We start from the raw sequence: 22,121 nt of genomic DNA on the forward strand, positions 1-22,121 counted from the left end.
ACATATAGATATATACCTACTTGTGCGCATGTACACAGTAGGCTCTGAGTCTCGTCAGCTTCATATACCTCTTATGCCACCTGAACTATTTCCCCTTCGCCTGCTCCTCCAGCATTGGCTTGGCCGGCATAGTCGCAAACCGACTCATCACCTCGACATTCTTCTCCTTGCTCATCTTCTCATCGCTCTTACTGATCTGAGCCAGTATTTTAAAGTAATCGATATAGAACGCGGGAGTGTACGTGTTGAAGAACCTCGCTTCTTGGTCGAATGGATTGGAGAACGTATGAGGTGCGCGAATAGGTACAGTGACGTAGTCGCCAACATGCGCATCGTGATACGCTCCGTCAGGTGCGTGGAAGCGTACCACGCCTTGTGTTACGAGGAAGGTCTCATCGTGCATCTCGTGCCAATGAGCTGGCGGACCAGCCGTGTTTGGTGGGAGTGTGAATTCGGCAGAACCTATGCGGTTGTCTGGAACGATCAGTACTTGTGGAAAGATTGTTGTTGGCGGAAAGTCACCTGTTCTTGATCCATCCTCCATAATCCTACACGTAATGTGGCCAAGCTTCAAGATCTCGCCTGATGTAGAGGGTACAAAGTTGATCGGCCTTCGTGGCATCTCCATATTTGCTAAGGCTTGTCTTGCTTCGTCGTCCATGGTCCTTGGTGGTGTGACAGCTTTCTTTCTAGATTCAATACTTTCAGATGACTGCACGAAATGAATTAATCAACAACGAAAGATTAGAATCCAGAAACAAATGCAAAGAGGATAAATATAAGTTTTAGTTTTGAACAAGAACCAGTCGCGACTATCAGGCTGGGCATGAACACAGATATATATGCTATGGAATGAGCTATACGGATGCGGAGACCCGGTCTGACCCGGTCTCTGACCGATGTACGCTGTGGCTTGAAACAGCCCTGGTGACTTGAAAAAGCTTGAAGCTATAGAAGATTATAGGAAGTAACACAGAGAAAGGTTGATTTATTTGCACATGCAAAACATTGGTACTATGGTGTTGAAGCAAGCATCGTCGTCGCCTGAAAATACCCCGCGTTCCTTAAACGATCTAGTGCGGGGCAAGGAATAATGGATCCCCAGCGCGCTTCCCGCTTCAATTCACCACGCTAGCTACAACAGACCTACTGGTGCAGATCATCCCTGTCGCACGCGTGCACACGTCGTGCTGTTGCCTGAAGCCTGAAGCACGCCCTACGATGACCATCATGTGATATAATATTAACGAACCCACACCTTCCCGTCTCCCATCATTGCAACAACATCAACCAACCCTGGTTATCATTGCAAACAACCAGCAAATATGGCGAAGAAACTCTGGACGATGCTCGAAAACAACCCAGAGGTCATGAACCAGCTTGCTCAGTCACTGGGCTTGGATGACACCCTCGCTTTCTACGACGTCTACTCCCTCACCGATTTAGACCTTCTGGCCTTCATTCCACGTCCTGTCTACGCTCTACTTGTCATTATCCCGCTCACACCAACATGGAAAGAGATGCGACAGTCAGAAGACGAAGATAAGCCGGAATACGGCGGCAAAGATGAAGACGACCCGGTCATCTGGTTCAAGCAGACGATCGGCAATGCGTGTGGGAGCATCGGCCTCGTCCACGCCCTGCTCAACAGTGAAGCCTCCAAACACATCAAGCCAGGCTCAACACTCGACAAGATCCGCAAAGATGCACTTCCAAAGACGATGTGGGAGCGTGCCAAGGTCCTAGAAGATTCCGATGAATTCGAAAAGGCACATGTGGATGCCGCCAAGTTGGGCGACACAGCTGCGCCGACACCTCAGAATAACGTGCACAGTGGACAGCATTTCGTCGCGTTTGTCAAGGCGAAAGATGGACATCTGTGGGAGCTTGAAGGTGACCGCAAAGGCCCGCTCGATCGAGGCGCGCTGAAGGACGACGAGGATGTGCTGAGTGCGGCGGCACTGGAGAAGGGCTTAGGAAGATTGATCAGAATCGAGTCGGAGAAGGGTGGGGATCTTAGGTTCTCAGCTATCGCACTTGCACAGAGCCTCGATTAGATGTGTCTCACTTCTTGTGTTGGCCAAAAGAGTACGCTGCCTCTAGTAGTGGCAGCTTTACCTTGAGGATGCCTGATGTATACGGTGGGTGCTACTATAACAGCTTGAGTCACAAGAAAGTAATGGAATTGATGCATCAATCCTCTTCTGCTCAACTCATGCCTCAAGGATACATTGTATACGCCTAGCATGCAAGAACACAGACCATCAAGCACCGTACACCCGCCACAGTATGCGGATAACTTTACCTAAATTTGCGTGACTTCCAATCAGGGTGCTCACGTAATCACTTTTGTGTGTGTGTCGCGAGAGCCGATATTGCTGGGGTTGATGGCCTAGGTGAGCGGCAACCCACATTCACCTTGACCTGGCAAACACCGTCAAGGCTACCGACCGGAACAACGGAATCGCCGCTCCTAGCGCAGCCAAGGCCTTCCTACCTATAAAAGCCTGGCTTCCCCTCAAACTCTCTTTCTCTTTCCTCATCTGCGCACTGTAAGTTCAACCCACCCCACCTCCTCAGCGTCCACCTTACTAACACAGCTCTTTCCAGGAGAAGTTAATGTCTCATACGTGGGTCCGATCCGGGTAAAGACGCGACATTGACGCAATCCCCGGAGGCGACACCGTTCTAGCAGTAATCTGTGGTTCAACGGGATAAGGTTAAGGCCCATTGCAAGAATGGCTGACCAGGGACGGCTAGCCCGTCCCAGTCCGCGATCATATTCGTACTCGCTTCGGAATTGCTGGCATACACGGATGGCCCTTTATCCGTCTTGAGTTTGGTTGCGGCGAGCTGCACGTTTTCCCTTGTGGAGTGTTTGCCATATGATATCTTTTTCATTGAGTTTTGATCCTTAAGGGTCGAGCTTGAGGAAGAAGAAACAAGTTGGAATCGGGCGTGCCTTTAGTGATATCGGGCGCGCGCGTTTGCCGGCCGCGCGGCGGCGGGCGTGTCAAGTTGCGTTTGTCTCTACACATTCACTCTGCTGCACGTGACATACCGGAGGCTAGCAGGCTTGGCGGGGTTTTGTTATCTATGCACACTCTCACATTGCCTGTACTATTCAAAAATCAACCACCCTCACAAATTCGAATTCGCGTTCCCGGCGCATCAACTCAATATCACTCACCATGCCCCACACCACCATGGAGGTCACCGACAAGGACGACAACACCATGGACATCACCAATGAGGGCGATATAGACACGCCGTCGCAAGACGTTCTTGGCGCCGATCTCGCGGTCGCACTTCTGCCAGCAAACAGCTGGACTCAGCATCTGAACGATCCGGCATCTACACTTGCCACTATCTCGCCCCCGGCCCTACACCAGATCATCGGGCACGGTACAACTGAGTACGAGAAGATGGTGGAGGCATGGCGAGCGGAGAAAGCTCGTGCAGACCGCCTACAGGCCGAGAAGGATGAGATGATCCGCCAACTCCAGGCCAACAAGGTTGAGACGATCGGTGCCGCGCCTCTTCCTTTCAGAAGCAAGGGAGCTACATGGCCACGGAGCACGACACACCCTCTCCGAAGTGCGCAGGCTGACGGCTACATCGACTATTCGCTGCCGAAACCTACCTATAGAGACAGATGTATACAGGAGGGACGGGGCAAACAGTGCCCGCGCAACAGGTGCAAGTACGTCCACAAGGACCAGGAAGAGCTGTATGGAGACTTCATTGCGGGCCTGGAGTATGCCAACAAGGCGGCGAAGGTCAATGACCATGAGCGCATGGAGATTTAAGAGGTAGCCTGGATTTCTTCAAAGTCTTTTGGAAACACAAACAAGATATCTTGTAGCACCAAATGCATTCAGGATTCTCCATAAACTTATCAGTGTGCTCCTGAAGGCTATTAGATCACTCCGCGCATGTGTAGTGTCTAGACGTAGTTCTCCCTCTTCCCACTTTCACCGCTGCGGTAAATCGCATCAATCATCTTGTGACGAAGAAGCGCATCATCCCAGGTGGTAACACTGTATCCTTGGTCCAAACCTTTGCCAGCCAGCGCGTCCCATGCTTTTCCAACATTGAACGAGAAGTCTGCAGCCTTTTCAACTTGGACCTCCTCAATGCCTTGATTCGTTGCCAACTTCAAGCTCGGCTGGAACATCTGAATATGCCCACCCATAGGGTTGGGATTCTCAAACACAAGCGATCCTTCTGTGCCGTTGATCTCCCAGTAAAACTCGCGTCCAGTGCGGGAGTGTCCTCCAACGTAAGTAACATCGATAACGCCACCGCCATTCGCGAGTCTGCCATTAAAGGAGACATAGTCGTGTGCTGTCTTGGTAACTTTGCCGTTGGGCTTGCCATCGTTATCAATGAGATCGTGCTCGGGGCGGAGGTTTGCGAGAGTGGCGGAAATATCCTTGATCTCGCCGAGAGCATAGCACAATGCATCGACCGCGTGGCCGAAGGGTATGGTTACCAGATTGGCGCCGGCTTCCACGGGTAAGCCGTAGAGAAAGTTCTCTGGCATGACCGGACCAAAGATCGTGCCCTGTAAAATAGAGGTCAGCAACGACATCGTAAATGGGATTTATAGGAAGACTCACGTGACCATACATGGTTGTACCCAGGACTCTTCCAAGTTTTCCTGACTCGATGATCTCTTTCGCCTTGATAATGGCTGGGTTTTGGCGAGCTTGCAAACCCACCACGGTCTTTACGCCCTTCGCTTTGGCTAATTTGACGAGTTCCTCCGCTTCGGATAGGTTGCGTGCAAGTGGCCATTCTGAGAAGACATCCTTTCCTGCTTCAAGCGCAGGAACAATGAGCTTGTAGTGTTCTGGTACATTCACGCTGACAGCTACGATGTCGACATTGGGATCTTTGGCAATGGCGGAAGGATTGTCGTAAGCCGCCACGCCCTCTAACTTGTACTCCTTTGCCGCAGCCTCCGCAGACGCCTTCGAACTGTTCTGGAGAGCGGTAATTTTGTACAGATCGGTGTTTTGAAGGTATCCGAGGTGAGATCTTGAAGCCCATGAGCTACAAGGGTTAGCCGAGACACCCGGTTCTTATTTCGCCTCATACGTACCCTTTTGCTGAGAGACCAACAAGACCGATGTTTTTCTGTGGAGACGCCATTGCTAATTTTGGTAAAGACTCAGGAATGATTGAGGTGTGTTCGAAACTGTGGTGTAGGTTTGGAGGTGGTCGGAGTCGTGCTTTTGTCTTTTTGAAATACGGTATACGGTACTTATATGTAGCCAAGATGCATAACGTCAATCAAGGTTCAGGTTTTGGACCAGGATACCATAAATAACATGCGACTTTGCGGGGCGTATGAGTGGGCCCTTTCAGGATATGATGTTTTTGGTTTAGTGCCGGACGAATGCCGCTCCCTCGTCCGCCCAACATCACATCCTCTGCGTCATCTTAGATAGCACCGATCTTGAGCAGCAACTTCGCTGACACCCGATAGAACCGCATAGTAGCACGAAGACTTGTTGAGTAACATCAAACCTCTGTATAACACAGCAATTGGGCCAACCCTTAGTATTCCAAAGCAATGGAGTTAGCATCTGGATTTCAAAGCAGAAGCGGCGCCTTCGAGTCGAATGCAGCAGGCTGACAATCATCGATCCGGTTCAGCATTATCTAGCACAGGAATATACTGCGACCTCCTCCTGATCTTCTGACACTACAGGCTCTAGTCGCACAATGATTAGATGACAAGCGGTGGTGGTTGTGAGGTAACTGCGCAAGACTGCTACATTCGAACGTTGTGCGCACAATCTTCCACCATATTGCAAGCGAAGTCAGTAACGACGCGAAGAAGCCGGAATAGGCAATTGAGCACAAAGTATCGAAGACTGCCGCGGTCATCGGACCTCCGAAACACCGACAGCATACGGGCAGGCTTCATCCACTCACTCAGCATGGGGTCGCACCTCCCCTTCGCCGTGGAGCAAACCCGTAGCAAATTTAGGCATGTGATCCAACAACATTACACGGCCTCACTTGTATTGCGTGCAATGATGATACAGATACACATGTTTCTTGTCACGATTGCCCATCGTTTCGAGGGATTCGTGCCACCAGACTGCGAAGCTAATTTCTATTTCTTCGTTAAGAACAAAGTGGAGTACCTCGCTATAAACTTATACCCTCTTCCGCTAATGTTTCGCGGACGAAAGCCGAATAAGGTAGCATTGTTGGTACACTCGTCTAAGTTCCGGCACAATGCCTGCGGCCTGAGGGCATGAGATGATATTCACGGAAAATTGCAGTCATGAATCACTCTGGAGCATAAATCACCATGATCGACTACAATGAGGGTGATAAAAGTGATGGGCCCCAGGCTAGCCCACGCTGGAGATTCACCTCTAGCTCAGCAAAGGCGTTGTCTCACAGCGTGAGGCTGGTTCCGTATTCCTCATCACTCGATTAAATCCCTTCGTTCCATTCTCCATTTTCGACCCTTATCTCCAACTGCAAGTCAACTCCACGACCGAAACCCTCCACCAATAGCCTAAATCTCATACATCACTGCTGTTAGCCACTATCTTTCGAACATGCACCCTAGAGCTTGCCTTTTCATGAAGCGCATAAAAGCTAGAGCAATGGTTCTTGTTGGAAAGTTCAAGCACATCCGCTCTTCTTATCAAAACGAGAAGACTCACGCGAAACAGCAGCTTACGACCGAGATGGATCGACCCGTCCGCGCCCAGCCTATCTCCCAACGTCATGTCCCACTAAAGCTATTAGGCGAAGGAGGTAACGGCCAAGTACACTTATGTCGTGACGCAAAGTTAGGCTCTTTGGTCGCCGTCAAGACTGTACACCACAGCGAGCCATCGTCGCCACCGGCCGAAGCTGAGATACTGTCCTTCTTGGGCCAGAACGCGAACATTGTTCGCTACCATGGAGTGCTCAAACACCAAAGCCAAGACTTCTACACGTAACTCTTCTTCGTTATAGTGCTTCGCTACTTAGGCTTTAACTGCACGATAGTAGTTAATTTAGCTCTAAACTTTCTACCTAGTCCTCAAGGATTAGGCCGCATAATAGAGATAAATAGTAGCATATTATCTTTTTGTAATCTAAGAAAATACGCTTGCAGACTGTTAATAGATACTGTATCGCACGTCGAACTCTCTACCTTACTTAGCTAATCGAAAGAAGCTATCTTCACCCTTCTTAGTATCTTCCTCACTATAGTCTTTGCCATCGTACGTATAACGTTTCGATACAACATGAAGGAGATAGGAGTGTATTTTGCATTAAGACGTTACAAGCGTGCTGAAGCAGGTCAGTAGTATAAAGCATGCATGTAAGTTAAATGCTAAACATAATTAGCTGAGGAACTCTACATCGCGCGAACACCGAAAGGTTCCTGCTGAGTCAAATTAGCTGAAGCTCGGTGTCATCAACGACGAGCATATACTTCTGTATCAAGGCTGGGAAGAGGACTGAGATCTTAGGGATTGCTGAGACGTAGAACGATTGCAAGGTGACGTTGCTATTCTTGCTGCTTCGGGTGGATGTTTAGGGACGGGCTTGATTTAAGAGGCGTCGACTACCAGCAACGTCTGGACCGGTGATGTGTTAAGCTAGATGTTATTGCGATTAATGGACGTGGTAGATAGATATGCAGCTGGCCAAATAAGAAGATGCTTTGAAGTATACAATTGTATATACGCTATGCTCATTGCGCTACTGCTCTTATAATGCTACGATTGCGAGGTGATGACATATCAGTCGTTCCGGCCATGCTGACGCTTGCCTCTTGCATGGTGCTCACGTCAGCATTACTGGGCTCTGCTTGTCAGGTACCATTGTTCTGTTTTCCTAAGTCTTGCTACCCACTGCTGATTCAACATCCAGAAGACTTCTCAAGTTGCGGCAAATAGCCTGTATTTGCGCTGGTCTCGCAGCTTCAACTTTTGCAACTTCAACAGAGTCTGAAGGCTTTTGTGCGTTGGTTATGTCAAGACGGGCGTGCGATAACCAAGCCCCCGTTTTTGGCTCTGCATACCATTTCGCCGCATTGGTATAAGTCTCAAGGGCCATACCAAGGAAGTCTTGAGTTTCATCTGGGTGGGGTACAACGGTACAGAGTGAGTCCTTGACCTCGTCATTGTCGTAGGTAGCTTCGACATGGCCGATGAAAGCGGCACTGAACACTTGTTGACAGTAGCGCACTGGCTGAAGTGTGATGCGCTTACCATCGAAGATTGGTACGGGGTTGAGCCTTGCTAATCCATCGGCACTGCAATCGATATAAATTGTATCAGGCACCGGTGTGTATTTGCCTCCTTCCAATGTAACCTCATTTGCGGTAATGCGTACGACCCGTCCCTGACGTATAATGTTTCCAATTCTTTGAATTTGCTCCAGCTCAGGAACAGAGACTGTGGCACACTTGTACATGGTGGGCCAGATGTTCTTATCAATCCGCATCATCTTTCCGCTGGCCTCGAGCCGGTAGAACAGATCTTCTAGAGATGAGGCATTCACAATTGCTTCACCTTCTACCTCCAATATCTGGGAATCATTCGCGGGGGACCATGCAGGATTGGAGATTACTGCGATTCATGCACCATGAGTCACGGGGCATGATCCAGGATATGTCTTTGGGATCGATTCCTTTGTTTAGTAACCATACACAAGCGTCGATCCCGGTCTTTCCAGCTCCGACTATGGTGTAACCGCCGTAAGGTCGAGAAAGGGACACCAAACCGTTAGGTGTGATCAGATGGACGTCTTTCGCTACCTCATAAGGTGGTGGCCTCATAGCGGGTACCTCGACTTTCATGAATGTGGCATCCACAATTCGCGTCTCTGGTCCAACTTGGATGGTCTTGTTTGTGATGATAGATCGGTATTCTCCTTCGCCAGCGCACTCATGCAAAGGATAATATTCGACTCGTCCAGTTGGAAGAAATGTCTGCTCCATAACTCTTGTGAAATAGGAACGAACTTCGTCTCCTGTTGCCAACTCGGACATGCCCTTGTTCCCACCAATCTTGTCAATGTTCTTCTCGCCCGGAAATTCCTGCGAGTTAACGCCGTAGAAGGCAGATGGCTGATGAAGGGTGACATGAGGATAAGCAATCGTCCAATGACCTCCCGGTCGAGCGTAGCGATCAACTATCGCTACTGTAGCTTTTGTGTCCGTGATCAGGGTATCGACAAAAGCCATTCCCATGGCTCCGGCTCCGATGACGAGATAATCAGGGGTTATTGTTGTAGTCATGTTGCGGGGTGGATATCTGTCTCGTCGTTTGGGTTGTGCGATGATAGCTAAAGAACAAAAGAGAGAATGCGGGTTGCATTTATATTCATTTCCCACTTGTTGTGTTTCTCTGTACTAAGCCTTGGCGCGCCGTTCCATCCAGCCCACTCTCGGTAAGATTTGCGACTGATCATATCCTTGCTAGTCGTTGTGTTTGCGATTGCTGAGGAGATCGACGTGTTGAGACACCTGCATACACTCTATATCGAACGATAGATATCGCGAACATCAGCACTAAAACTTTGGCGCATCCGGAGCGCCTGGTGATTTCAGGCACTACATGAACTTTCGGACAGAGATTAGTGAACGTACGCTCGCGAGCCATGGTGAATGGAGAACATATTCGCCCGACCAAGAAGATGTTGACTAATCTCGGGACTGAAGATGTTGACTAATCTCGGAACTGAAGATGTGTCCCGGGAGTATGTAGCCGTCGGCTAGCTATGATCATCTCGTTGACTCGTTCAGAAAGCCTGCTGGCCGTGTCATTGATGTTGATCGCGACGCCAGTCTGAGCTGAGTTGATTTGAGAGTTAAGTGAAGGGACGAAAACTGCCCAGGTGCAGACGTCTGTCCAAGCACGTGCCCTCGCATCGCGCTAGCCCCTAACTACTAGAAAGCTACAAATTAGGCCTAATTCGTGCCTAATTTGTGTTAGGACTTAGGCTTAAGAAGTTAGAGCTAACTAAGCCTTAGGTATAAATACCTATTAATTGCTACTCATTCCCGAAATGTTCATTTGGCAAACTTTGAAACACATTACTAGCGGACTGCACTTTATACACAGCGCTGGAGTAGTGCACGGCGGCATAAAGTGCCAAAACATCCTCCTATCCCCAGCTGCAGGACACCAAGCATATCCTACTACACTCAAGATAGCTGACTTTGGTGCAGCGGAGCGAAATCCCGCGACACGATATGCTTCTTGGGCACGTCGGCACTATTGGATTTCAGGCACCAGAAACAATCATGCGGCATGGGCCGGAAGGCGACATATGGGGGCTAGGTTGCATCATTCATGAGATGACAGCTTTCCGCTCGCCTGAGATCGAACTTACAGAATCTATCAAACATGAAGAGGCGTGGTTCCGCCAGAATGGTATGGTAGTTCCTACGAGAACGATCCAGCCGCGACGTTATAAGGCTTTCTGCCATTACATGGCCCATCACCCCGCAGCTCCGACGCGTATCGACAAGGCGCCGCTGACATACAGCAAGCTTCTGAACCACTGTTATGATGCGCACGTTGGACGTGAACTACCAGAAGCGCATCACGGCCTACGGGCTCCAGCGCTCACTACCTGTGCTAGAGACACTAGCCCGCAACATCCGGCTCTACGGTCAGGAGTCTTTGTTGAATGCTTTCGACGACGGTCAGGATGGTATGTGGAAGCAGATCAATATGCCCACCGACTCTAAAGTGTTCGAGCAGATCTTTCAAGTGCTTGCTTTTCGCGCACGCAAGAAGCAAGATGCAGAGATCTTAATGCTGGCCAACCCTTTGCTGGAGATTGTGAGTTCGGTGGGGGAAGTAACTGCGTGCCAATTTGTTGAACAATTGGGTAGTTTGCAACATCATCTGTGATGTAGATTTCGGTTCTTCTTCTTTCCTTGTCCTTTGTTTCTTGGAGCCTCGAATATCTCTGTTCAGATCTCATACTTTGCTTTCCAGATTCTATGCTGGACAGCTACAACGCTTGTTTCAGCTACTTTCTTCATTTTACACAGCGGCCAGGAAAATTTCTATGGTTAGAGCGTGCTGTTTTTAAGGGCAAGGCTCTACCCCAGTCTATGCTCACTGCCTTTGCCTCTCATGCCTTCCAAGGTGCCTACTACCATTGGTCTTGTGAGCGGACAAGCCTTGTGAGCAACGTGTAGTGATGTACCCCACACAATCACCTCTACCGCGTAGTCTAATTTTGATCTCTCATATTACCTCTCTTTTACCTCTCTTTCACCTATGTGTCACGTGAGTTATCTTCGGTAGAGAGGCCCGAGCGTGCGTTGGCCGCCAGCGTTGTAGGGTATTCACCTTCACCTGCGCTCCCACCAGGTAGCATACGAGTTGCCACTATTTCTCCCCCACGCCTCCCGATTCATCGCAGCCACTTCCCCATTTACCCGCGACCCAACCTAATAACTACACAACTTCATAGGTTGAATTGGTTCCATAATGCCACCTCAGAAGACAGTCATGATGGGTCGTAAACCTAACCCGAGGGTCGGCGCACGCGCAAATATGTCGCGCAACGTGAGGGACTCAATCACACCAGGTGATATGCCTGCGAAACCATCACCTTTCAGGCTGACGATCCACCCCCCTCGCGCCAGTGATCACAGCCAGCAAAGCACCGCGCCCACTCTCGGCTTCGGAATCGATCCATATGACCAGGCACAAGCAGATGAGCAGCCAGAAGAGGATGAGGAGCTGCCTATCGCGCAGCCGGCGGCAGTTAGGAGGAGTCGCTCCGGTCGTGAGATCAAGGCAACGAAGAAACATGACTTCGCCTATGGAAGCGACACCTTCATCCCTAGTTCCGTCGGTAAAGAGGATGACGAGGACGGCGGAGATGACTACCAAGGAGCACCGGGCCCTTCACGTGAGTAACGGCAAACAATTTCCCGGTCGTAAAACGTCGGCGTATACTGACTCATTGTTATAGCGATGCTCCTATCGAAACGCGGACCCGGTCGTCCACGCAAGGACGACTCAGTTCAGCCTTCGAATGGATCATCTAAGAGGAAGTCAAATGGTCCATTGGCGCGCAAATCGAAGAACAAGGCCATTGAACAAATACCTCAGGCCCCCATAGTACCACAAGACAATTGGCCTATCGATACCCAGTCCCGCGAACCTCGCTCGCCTCCGAAAGTTGACAAACAGCTGGAAGAGTGCGTCGACCAAATCATGAGCGAAATCGGGCTCGATCTCGAGATAGCCGTCGAGCTCCCTAAAATGAACCCTGGCGGTGTCGAAGTAGCCTACACAGCTACACTGCTCATGCGCATTTACATCCGCGCCCACACCAAGGGCAACTGGGATGTCTGCGATCTCGTGGCCGACACCTGGATCCGCGCATTCCATGCCAAGCGCCGCCGACAAGAGCAGTTCAATCAGTTCGACGCGCTGTGCTGGCGCTACAACGAGGCGCTGTGCAATCGCCGCAAAGCAGGATTGAAAGACTATGACCAGAACGCCCCTAATTTCAGCCGCGTGTTGAAAGAAAATGACCCGCTGCTCGACATGGACGTTACGGACTTCAACCCAGGACTCCTCGCTCAGTTGTACACCGAAGCCGTAGGTCCCTGCGCAGCACGCAACCTCTGGGCAGATACAATGGCGCTGTGTGGTAACAAGCTCGAGAACCGCATGCAGATTGACAAGCGTCGTGGTGTGCAGTGGAATCCAAAACTCATCTACGATGTTATGTGCACTACGCTGCGCATGACACGCCGCAAGCTCACTTTGAAGATCGAGGAGGCTACTGAGGGTGCGTGGTGTAAGCGATATCATATGCATGCTTTGCATAGCACGCCGTGCTACCGCAAGATTGCGTATGATCGAAAGGTGGCGGGCGAGGAAAGCAGCGATGAAGACGAGTCGGGTAACAATGCACCCATGACGCTGGTGATGGGGACGGACTTTACGATGCCTTCATCGGGCGATCTTGGGGTTATGAGCCTGGCAGCGATGCAGTTATGGGCGATGCCATGAACGACGATGCTGAAGGTGAGTCTGACGATAAGCATACGGGCGCTTAGCTTCGCGTGTGAGCTGGCTTTGGAAATAACGTTCCACTCATAAGAGGGCCTTCGATAGAAGGAGTCCACACCTCACCTTGGGATTCTTGGATGTAGATAGGACTTTAATTCGCATAAACGAAGCCAAAAGACCTTGGCGCAATTGAATATGTTTAACTGCTCTCCACTTTCCACACGAAGTTCTTATTGACTTATGTTCGCATCCATGATTTTGGTAACACTTGTGAATCAAACAGGGATATTAGTCTCCTTATATTATTCTAGTTTTACATTTATCGCCTCGTAGGTCCTGACAGAATACATCCATCAGCACACTCGGGGTCGGTTGAGTTGTAAGCGATCTGACCCACGGAGCCACCTGGCTCAGTACTGGGGTCGCGAGGGCTCTGAAACATGCGTCCATTAGCTGGCGAGACCAGGGTCTCGATGATATCGCCAAATGGATTCCTGACATGCGCAATGGGCTGGCCCTTGACGACCGGCTCGTCAACTTGGACCAGCCTCTCCACGAAACCACCATGCTGCGAAAATGAATCGTGGAATGTGTTGGCAATATAAACGTTGCTCAGGTTTGGCTCGACGGTGGCGTTGGACGGGGTGAGCTTCAAGTCCACCATGACGCGGTTGACGAAGTCCACGGTTCGGTCGATCAGGCTGTTGTTCCAGATCTTTGCCTGGCCCATCTCCACCGTGATGGAAGGCACCTTGTTGCGAACGAAGGTGGTCTCGATTGAGCCGGGCTCACCAGGGTCGATCTTGAGGGTGTCGGGCTGGAGTAGCTTGGCCATACGCTCGACGTAAGGGAGTCTGAAGTCGGCGTAGCACCATAGAGAAGTGTCACCACCGGATGAAGGTGTGTCTGTAAAATGTCAGCGGTACCACAACAACCTCGAAGGCCTGACTAACGAAGATCAATGCCAACATCCACTTGAGATGTGTTGCCCCAGATGTTGTTCCAGATGTTATATGCGAGCAATTGTGGTCCGCTACCGCCTTCAGCAGCCGCGACTCCTGGGAAGACGCGGTTCACGTTCGTGAGAGATCCACTGGCGCCAGCTGTGTAGTAATTTCGCTGGTTCATGTAGATACCCATCGGATTGACAGTGGGAAGTCCAATGACTAAAGCCGTGTCAGTACATGTTTGCCGCCCAGAAGGGACTCTTCCATACCTGTGCCGTTCAAAGTCGCGACTTGACCCTCCAATTGCTCGAAGATGCGCTGCACGACGCGTACAGGGTTCAGCTCATCTCCATGAATAGCTGCAGACAGCGAGAGCTTCTTTCCAGTCTTCAAACTGTCCGCTGTGCCTCGCGCGACCATGACAGGAATATGAACAGGATGTCCTCCATTGACTTCGCCGACGCGCAGGTAGAAACGCGAAACGGTTTGCGCCGGTAGATCCGCCAAGTTCAAGTCATGAATGACTTTCACGCCGTTGAGGACATCGCCAGTGAAGTTTGCTGCGCTTGCGCTGCCAGCGAGAACTGCCGCAGTCGCGGCTGTTTTGATAAGCTGCATTGTCGCGTAAAGACTGGCATCTCGTTTTTGGGATCAGCCACATTTTGTAGCTTCTCAATCACGATAAGGTACACCTGCTGAATTTGCGGCCCGTTCAAGCTCTTTTCGCAATTAGGCAGGTCACCGAAAATGCCTCCGCTAAGATGACGATGCCCAGTAGGCCAAGCACCTGGCGTCTGTCCTTATCAAGAGTCGAGGCATGTGTTGTTGAACTGTAGATGGGTTATATCTGTATCATCGACCTTTAAAGACCATCGTACGTGCCAGAGGAATAGGGACGTGGTATTCATTGCATTAGAGGTGACATGTGAAACGCGATCCCATGTTGATGTAATAGTGTCCTGCAGACGACCAAGAAACTAACGATGTGGGCATGAGTCATGCATCACGCTAGCACTGCCATGGCTTCCGAGATCACGGTCAGCGATTCTTCCCAGGGCCCTGAGTAGGAAATTGCACGACCGAAAGGGTTTGCGCCAAGAGTGGGCCGCCATCCTCTTCCACCTGCCGCCTGTTCACAGTTCGCCGTACACCTACGAGCACCAAATTTGCTATCTGCTGTGCTCAGCACGCCAACATCACAATACGCTCAACGCTGTTGTAACGGGTCAGCGTTTATATGGCTCTCTTACTTGAAGCCACGCCTATCTCCTGCTGTTCCTTTCTCAAAGGTTGCTTCATTTTAGTCCTACAAAATGGTGTGAACATGCAAGGACCATCTGGAATATCAAGAACCTCGAGGTTTCCTGTCTACAACCTGAATTCTCAAGCGGCTTGGGAATTTCAGTCGGCATCCATATTTTGAGCGGCTCAAGATTTCTAAACAGTTCCAAGCAACTGAAGCTTCCAGAAGCGTTGTCAGGTTGATGATAGTCTACAAACCTGAGGGTCATCTATAATTATTCAAAAAAGCTTCCAAGCCTCTTTCTATAGTTATAGACTTCAACGTTTGGAGTGTTGGCTTTTCTGCATATTCGCCCTTTCAAAGGATACAGACCTAGGACTCACGACTTGATAGCTTTTTGATTTGAAAGCCGCTTTAAAGTTCTTCGCTTGCGGAATTTTTGTGCTTCTCAGAAAGTCCGAAAATGATAAGCTACTTAAGTACATTTCTACTCCATCTGCATGCCAGAGATCGAGCCAGTTTGAATTATTTGTCTCGGTTCAATGCAGCTGTCCAACTTCAGATTGGGGTCATACTTAATCGTTGGATTGTGTATGGGGTTTCCTGTCTTTGCCCAGATGAAGCGTTAGGAGGACAAAAAAAAGGTCGATTCAATGTCCAGTATATGATAGAGGACCATCGTAAGGGTTCTTTGGCTGCACCTAAAGAGGTGAAGAGGCGGACATTATCAAGATCCAGATTTAACTTGCAGCGAGGGTAAGTGTTCTGTCTCTTCTGACTAGCTTCTTCCTACATTCTCCAAGTCATTTCTATGTAGTAAATCTTGTTCAGCTGATGCATTTCAATCTCCGAGTCTTGACTAATAGTCACAGCAGTACTTGCAACTAGTCGCAACAATGATGACATAACTGATCGTAAATGATGAGAAATTGGAGCCTTCAAGAACTCACCTTCTCTCTTCATGTTAACGGTAGCTATCCACGGCACATACAGTGCTGCAGAGCAAGCATTCAACAATTTTCAGCCGTGGTGTATCTCGTCCCGTGGCATACAAGAACCCGCGGGAAGGCCGCGGGACGCTGTGGCTTCGGGCGAACAACGCCTCCAACCCCAAATTCTGCCATCCGGCCAACACCGACATGTTCTCCCGCGGCAATAACTCCGCATTCCGCATCCAGACCCCAGATTTCGAACCCAGTACCCCACAACAAGCACCTGTCAGACATTCCTTAAATATGCTAAGCAACGCCAACCTCAAGGTGCCCAGAGCTCTTTGCAGCGTCCTGACGTCCTTCAAGCATTTGCCAAGATGCCTGCACGACATGCGCCCGCGATTGTCATGAGCACGCCTGCTCCCAAGGAGATTTTCAACAAGAATGTATACTTAACGGCAATGGTGGCGTCGATGGGTGCGTTTATCTTCGGTTATGATCTGGCGTTTATCGGGACGACGATTACGCTGAAGCCTTTTACCAAGGACTTTGGTTTGATGCACGCGACACAGTCGCAAAAAGATGCTTTCTCGGCGAATATCGTTTCTTTACTTCAGGCTGGATGCTTCTTCGGCTCTTTGGCTGTTGCGCCTTTGGGTGACAAGTTCGGTCGGAAGCCAGCTTTGATGGTCGCCGGTGTGCTCTTCTGCATTGGTTCTTTGATGCAGACTGTTAGTTTTGGTCATGTTTGGGCCATGTTCTTGGGTCGTGCCATTGGAGGACTCGTAAGTCAATACTCCTCTGAACGTCTAGAGTATTCACTGACTCTGATTCCAGGGTGTCGGTCTTGCCAGTGGAGTCGTTCCTCTATACGTGGCTGAGCTATCGCCACCATCTATTCGAGGCCGTCTTGTTGGCATCTACGAAATCAGTGTGCAGACAGGAACATGTATTGGCTTCTGGATCTGTTATGGTGTGCAACGGAACATGCGCAGCAACTCGAACCAATGGATCACACCGTTTGCCGTGCAACTTATTCCAGGTGTCCTTCTCATTATTGGCATGCTATTTGTTCCAGAATCTCCAAGGTATGTTCTCTCGTTCATCAGTCTCGTGGGGTCCAAGAAGCTAAGAAGTCACAGATGGCTGGCCCAACACAAGTCTCGCGATGCGTGCGCATCTGTCCTCAGCAAACTCCGCGGTCTTCCAGAAGACCATGAATATTTTCAGGAAGAGCTCAACCACATTATGGATACCGTCAACGACGAATTCGAGACCAGACCGAGCGGCGGCATGATCGGTCAATGGAAAGAGCTCGCTGTACCAAGCAACCGCCGCCGTGTCTTGGTCGGCGTGTTCATCTTCATCTTCATGCAAGGGGCCGGATCGAACGCCATCAACTACTTCTCTCCCCGTATATTCAAGTCCATCGGCCTCACAGGACAATCCACCGGTCTCTACGCCACTGGCATCTACGGCGTCGTCCGACTCGTCTGCGTCATCATCGCCATGTACTACGTTGTAGACAAGTTTGGCCGAAGGAACATGCTCATGGGCGGTGCGGCAGTCATGCTTGTCGCAATGTGGTTCATCGGCGCATACATTAAGATCGCCAAGCCAGAAGCCTCTGGCAAACCCCACTTGACAGCTGGAGGCTACGCAGCCGTTACCTTCATCTACATCTTCGCCGTCGGATTCTGTTTCTCGTACGCTGGTGTACCGTGGATCTACTGCGCAGAGATCTTTCCTCTTCGCATTCGTGGAATCGGCATGGCGATTTGCACGGCGACGCACTGGTTGTTCAACTTCGTCATCGCTCGATCAGTACCTTATATGGTAACCAATATCGGATATGGCACTTACTTCGTGTTTGCTACTTGTCTGACATTGTCCATTGTGTTTGTGTACTTCTTCTTACCAGAGACAAAGGGTCTTTCGCTCGAGGAGATCGATATACTGTTCGGTGGATCAGGACCAAGCTCTTTTGATGCAGCTAGACTCGAAGAGGAGAAGCTGGGCTCAAAGTCAGACGTCGTTTACGTTGAGCGAGTAAGTGCTTGATCTCGCTGGGAAGCACATGCTATGTTGCTGAAGTTCTTCCTTATGTACAATAGATCTCATACATAATTTCTCAAGTTACTTTCGCCTCGGTCTAAAGAACGCAGACAAGTATCGTAGACAGAACAAGAAAGTCTTACCCATTATTACAGTTCATATTGCCGACCACTACACATACCAATTGTCAGTCAGTATGACCCAAGTCTTTAAGCCAATGGATTTGTTGTTAGGCGGATGTTAGATTGACTGACTGGCTACTTGTCAGCAGCACTGTATACCACAAATCTAGAGTATTATGGGGTAGTGTGACCAAATGCTTTGGTTTGGAGCGTTCGGGCATACTTAATATAGGTATGCTCGCTTCTCAAAGCGCTGATCTAGTTAGTAGGGGCTCGAAATTTTCCCGCTCTCTTGCTGACCGCAATCCTGTCTAGACCACCGTTCCCCCGGCGAATTTTTTTGTTGAGCCACAATTTGACACTTTCATCGTCGCAGGAATCAAGTACAGTGTCTTCAACCATCAGCATACCATATGTATAGGCTACAGCCCAAGCCTGCAACAAGTAGCGCCAAGAGCCTAGAGTTTCCTGAAGCAGAGTCTTGACAAAGCTCTCCAGGAGCAGAGCTGCGTCAGGATACTACAAGTTGTCGATGCAAGAGAATCTTTGTATCGATTCAGGATCGCTCGGGGGTCGAATGCCAATATATGTGCTTCGAAGCAACAAGACTCTTTCTGGGCCAGAAAAGCCTGCTGGAAACTGGAACCGTAACGAATTGGCATCCAAGTTCCCGTCTCCGTTAGCCCCTCTGAGTAAAGTCCGTCGGTCTATCTCGTCATCGCGAACACGCTGTGGATCCGTTATGGCGTACGTCCATGGGGCGGGGCGAAAGCCTGCCTCAACCAACTTCTGCGCAGCGAGGTCGTATTCTGAATCCCAAGGGACTATCACACAGCTCTAAGTAACGTTTGTAAGTAAATGTTTTAGCAGGTTGAGGAGAAGACATACGTTGAGCAGCGTTACAGCTCCGAGGAAGCCCATTGCCTCTTCGCCCCAGACAACCACATTGATAGGGTGCAACGCCTGGGAGACGGAGTTGAAAGCCTTGTGATGGTGAGGGTGGTAAGAGAGTACCTCGCTGTGTGCGGTTTATGGTCTGGCGCCAGAGGTGTGTAAAACAAAGCCTCCTGTTGGCCGAAAGCGAAAGTGGCTGTTAGTGGGTAGGTTGTGGAGTTGAGTAAAGAGTCGAGAGCAAAGAATAAGACCATTTCTCAAGATGCCGCAGGCTTCATCTCGCTTCCCGGCGTGATTGGTGAATGCATCAGTAGCAAGACCAGTCCCCACAAATGCAACATGGCACACGTATTACGGGACATAAATTGATCATTTCACTCGCGAGTGCGAGCTGATTTGACAGTGATTGTTTTACATAGCCTATGGAGACGCGAGGCAAGTTGCACATTTATCGCTTCTTACTCGCATCCGCAGCACCAGCACTTTCTCCTGAGTAATCAGCCTGCCAGAATGACCGCGCTGACCGGTTGATATATTTTCCACACTCCTCTATTGTGCATGAGTTGGGTCATCCTTCCAGTCTTTGACATCGCCCCGTCCATCACCCTCCACAAGGTCAGCGATTTACTTTTCCTCCTTCTTGTCAGATGGGTCTACTTTCTGGCCGTCCACCTCGGGGTTGGGCTGGAAAGTGTCTTTCGCGGGAGCGGATCCTGCGGGCAGGACTTTTACGTGGAACTCTGGAGCGGCGTCATCGCCGACCTGCTTTCCTGGTTTGTGCTGTGGGTCGTTAGTCTGTAGTATGGCCAAGCGAGAACGCAGGATGCAATAAAATCAAGTGAAAATGCCATTGATTGCGTATCGCCCAACTGATTGGGATAAGAAGAGGGGCTGAACTTACACCGGAGGTCATGAGCGGCTCGCTGGGTCGGACATGTCCAGAGAACTCGCCCTGGTTGGCAACGGAATCCGGGTTCTGAGACATTTTGGTATGTGTGAGCGGAATTTGTGCAATTGAATATTCTCTGGCTTGTTATGGGCGGGATTTGTTTGTCTGTGAAGTGTCGTGTGTATGTGTTATGAACTCGACCTCGGGAATGTGAACTTCTAGTGAGCTATATAATAGCGTCACCACCTGTGTCACCCTTTGACATCACCGGACGTCATGGCATCTGAGGCTAAAATGAAATGCGCCATTCATCTACCGAGCTAGCGGGTACCTGAAGTTGATCGGACCACTTACACCTCGCGAGCGGATCTTCCACGACCGATTGGTGTTGTCGCATCCAGGTGGTGGTCGCGAGTTACAATTGTTGTGGCAAGACTGCGACGATACTCTAAGAAACGAAATAAAAATATTAACTAAAGCTGCGAATTGCTCTAGGAAGGCTTTGAGATTTTTTAAAGAAACATGAAAGTAGAGCTTTCCATATCAGGCTGGGGATATGGTCTTGCATGCGAGATGTCGAAGCCGCTAAATCTCACATTTGGTGCAACCTGAGGAGATGTTGTCCTCGAGCCTTTTCCCTAGTTCCCTAGTACCGCATGCCTGTTCCGATCGCTTTCCAGCCATATGCTCATTTCTCCGCCGCTTACATGCTCGCTGCTGTTGATCATCATTGTCACCATGGTGATGGTTTTGGGCAGTTTCATGCTTGCTAGTCAGCCTTGCAAAAGCGAATGGTCCAATTAGAGAAATCAGTCACAACATTCACGTTGTCTGCACGGATGTGATAAACTTTAAAACCATGAATCGTTATGATGATTTTTAACATTATGTACATTATTAAGCTATATGTTTGAAGCTCATTACATTAAGTGGCTCTCGTGGCCGAAGTTACTTCCCTCGTTAGGGCGATTTGATCGATTTAACCAAGCTGCGCGCGGACAGCACCAGCGGAAAACTGGACAGTGTGGCTGTCAGTGAAGAAACCGGCGGGATTTGCGACAATCTGGCGGACGTGGAAGCCAGCAGCGTTGTCAACACCAGCAGTGTTGTTGGTACCAACGAAGAAGGGTCCAGTCAAGCAGCCGTAGGAAACACGGCGGCTGTCAGGTCCCTTGGGGTTGGGGAAGGCAAGGCGGGGCGGGCCGGCCTTGCCCTTGACGGCCTCGTGGATGTGGGTTGCGGTTACAGCGGGCGACATGTAGTCGCCGGTAACACCTGAGAGGGTAATGTTCTGATGTTGTGTTAGGTTCTTGCGCCAGCTCAATAGCGGGATAGATGACTTACGTAGCAAATGGTGTTTTCCGCAACGTTGATGCCGTACTTGAAGATACCCTTGGCTCCTGGCTGGCCTGGTGCAGGAGCACCGCTGTTGGCGATGACCTGGTCTGGTGTGGCCTTGACGTAGTACTCGGCGTCGTAGTAGAAGAGCTTCTCATCCTTCTTCCAGTCATTGTTCTCCCACTTGTGCTCCCAGTCTTCCTTGCAGTCCTTGTTGTACTTCTCCTTGTTGTACTGCTTGGGCTGCTGGTCACGGCCGGGCTCAGCAGTGGGAGCAGCGACAGCGACGGCGCTCAAGACAGCGAGGAGTGTTGCGGCGGAGAAATGCATCGTGAATTAATGTATGTGAATGATAGTAGCGATTAAAGTTGCTGCTGGAGTGAGGTGATGGTTTCAGTTGCTGATGATGGGCTGTTGAGTCGTACTGCTCCATCAGCTTTATACACACGCGGCTCTCCTACTACTGCCCAAGTTCTTGACATTTTGCCATGGCAATTACGTCGGTCTCCCTTGTCAAGCCGCAGTAACTCCACAAGTGAGTCTTGGGACATACTTGCCGGCATCCTGGTAGCAGGCCGTGAGCATCGCTCGCCAAGTCCGAAAGGCCTATTTGAAATGAGATTTACGTTGGACCAACAAAGGTACCAGTGGGGCGTTCGTACCGATGAACGTGGGG

The 22,121-nt window shown here is 50.1% G+C and overlaps 13 protein-coding genes across 13 annotated transcripts; 6 read left to right on the forward strand and 7 right to left on the reverse strand.

Annotated features, from left to right (window-relative positions):
* Nucleotides 1–85: 85 nt before the first annotated feature.
* SNOG_01946 (hypothetical protein) lies at nt 86–628 on the reverse strand (the record flags this gene model as incomplete). The annotated part of the gene is made up of 1 exon (XM_001792516.1): nt 86–628. The coding sequence occupies one exon, from the start codon at nt 626–628 to the stop codon at nt 86–88; it is 543 nt and encodes a 180-aa protein (XP_001792568.1).
* Nucleotides 629–1,325: 697 nt separating this feature from the next.
* On the forward strand, nt 1,326–2,195 carry SNOG_01947 (hypothetical protein; the record flags this gene model as incomplete). The annotated part of the gene is made up of 1 exon (XM_001792517.1): nt 1,326–2,195. One exon carries the CDS (start codon nt 1,326–1,328, stop codon nt 2,055–2,057), a length of 732 nt encoding a protein of 243 aa, XP_001792569.1. The 3' UTR covers nt 2,058–2,195.
* A 996-nt stretch (nt 2,196–3,191) lies between these two features.
* Nucleotides 3,192–3,809, forward strand: SNOG_01948 (hypothetical protein; the record flags this gene model as incomplete). Its single annotated transcript, XM_001792518.1, has 1 exon — nt 3,192–3,809. One exon carries the CDS (start codon nt 3,192–3,194, stop codon nt 3,807–3,809), a length of 618 nt encoding a protein of 205 aa, XP_001792570.1.
* Nucleotides 3,810–3,946: 137 nt separating this feature from the next.
* On the reverse strand, nt 3,947–5,157 carry SNOG_01949 (hypothetical protein; the record flags this gene model as incomplete). Its single annotated transcript, XM_001792519.1, has 3 exons — nt 3,947–4,567; nt 4,623–4,983; nt 5,108–5,157. 3 exons carry the CDS (start codon nt 5,155–5,157, stop codon nt 3,947–3,949), a joined length of 1,032 nt encoding a protein of 343 aa, XP_001792571.1.
* Nucleotides 5,158–7,268: 2,111 nt separating this feature from the next.
* Nucleotides 7,269–7,415, forward strand: SNOG_01950 (hypothetical protein; the record flags this gene model as incomplete). The annotated part of the gene is made up of 2 exons (XM_001792520.1): nt 7,269–7,323; nt 7,372–7,415. The coding sequence occupies 2 exons, from the start codon at nt 7,269–7,271 to the stop codon at nt 7,413–7,415; spliced, it is 99 nt and encodes a 32-aa protein (XP_001792572.1).
* Nucleotides 7,416–7,863: 448 nt separating this feature from the next.
* On the reverse strand, nt 7,864–9,271 carry SNOG_01951 (hypothetical protein; the record flags this gene model as incomplete). The annotated part of the gene is made up of 2 exons (XM_001792521.1): nt 7,864–8,559; nt 8,681–9,271. 2 exons carry the CDS (start codon nt 9,269–9,271, stop codon nt 7,864–7,866), a joined length of 1,287 nt encoding a protein of 428 aa, XP_001792573.1.
* A 1,276-nt stretch (nt 9,272–10,547) lies between these two features.
* Nucleotides 10,548–10,895, forward strand: SNOG_01952 (hypothetical protein; the record flags this gene model as incomplete). The annotated part of the gene is made up of 1 exon (XM_001792522.1): nt 10,548–10,895. The coding sequence occupies one exon, from the start codon at nt 10,548–10,550 to the stop codon at nt 10,893–10,895; it is 348 nt and encodes a 115-aa protein (XP_001792574.1).
* A 654-nt stretch (nt 10,896–11,549) lies between these two features.
* On the forward strand, nt 11,550–13,072 carry SNOG_01953 (hypothetical protein; the record flags this gene model as incomplete). Its single annotated transcript, XM_001792523.1, has 3 exons — nt 11,550–11,910; nt 11,974–12,915; nt 13,008–13,072. The coding sequence occupies 3 exons, from the start codon at nt 11,550–11,552 to the stop codon at nt 13,070–13,072; spliced, it is 1,368 nt and encodes a 455-aa protein (XP_001792575.1).
* A 272-nt stretch (nt 13,073–13,344) lies between these two features.
* On the reverse strand, nt 13,345–14,590 carry SNOG_01954 (hypothetical protein; the record flags this gene model as incomplete). The annotated part of the gene is made up of 3 exons (XM_001792524.1): nt 13,345–13,931; nt 13,979–14,191; nt 14,242–14,590. The coding sequence occupies 3 exons, from the start codon at nt 14,588–14,590 to the stop codon at nt 13,345–13,347; spliced, it is 1,149 nt and encodes a 382-aa protein (XP_001792576.1).
* Nucleotides 14,591–16,354: 1,764 nt separating this feature from the next.
* SNOG_01955 (hypothetical protein) lies at nt 16,355–18,208 on the forward strand (the record flags this gene model as incomplete). The annotated part of the gene is made up of 4 exons (XM_001792525.1): nt 16,355–16,432; nt 16,483–16,932; nt 16,985–17,235; nt 17,290–18,208. 4 exons carry the CDS (start codon nt 16,355–16,357, stop codon nt 18,206–18,208), a joined length of 1,698 nt encoding a protein of 565 aa, XP_001792577.1.
* Nucleotides 18,209–18,843: 635 nt separating this feature from the next.
* Nucleotides 18,844–19,245, reverse strand: SNOG_01956 (hypothetical protein; the record flags this gene model as incomplete). Its single annotated transcript, XM_001792526.1, has 2 exons — nt 18,844–19,161; nt 19,213–19,245. The coding sequence occupies 2 exons, from the start codon at nt 19,243–19,245 to the stop codon at nt 18,844–18,846; spliced, it is 351 nt and encodes a 116-aa protein (XP_001792578.1).
* A 338-nt stretch (nt 19,246–19,583) lies between these two features.
* SNOG_01957 (hypothetical protein) lies at nt 19,584–20,286 on the reverse strand. The gene is made up of 2 exons (XM_001792527.1): nt 20,120–20,286; nt 19,584–19,998 (listed from the first exon to the last, which is right to left on the reverse strand). Exons 1-2 carry the CDS (start codon nt 20,201–20,203, stop codon nt 19,843–19,845), a joined length of 240 nt encoding a protein of 79 aa, XP_001792579.1. The 5' UTR covers nt 20,204–20,286; the 3' UTR covers nt 19,584–19,842.
* Nucleotides 20,287–20,989: 703 nt separating this feature from the next.
* On the reverse strand, nt 20,990–21,850 carry SNOG_01958 (hypothetical protein). The gene is made up of 2 exons (XM_001792528.1): nt 21,452–21,850; nt 20,990–21,398 (listed from the first exon to the last, which is right to left on the reverse strand). Exons 1-2 carry the CDS (start codon nt 21,773–21,775, stop codon nt 21,087–21,089), a joined length of 636 nt encoding a protein of 211 aa, XP_001792580.1. The 5' UTR covers nt 21,776–21,850; the 3' UTR covers nt 20,990–21,086.
* Between the last annotated feature and the right edge of the window lie 271 nt (nt 21,851–22,121).

This window comes from Parastagonospora nodorum, assembly GCF_000146915.1.
Source record: "Parastagonospora nodorum SN15 chromosome Unknown scaffold_3, whole genome shotgun sequence".
Classification (NCBI taxonomy): Eukaryota; Fungi; Ascomycota; class Dothideomycetes; order Pleosporales; family Phaeosphaeriaceae; genus Parastagonospora; species Parastagonospora nodorum.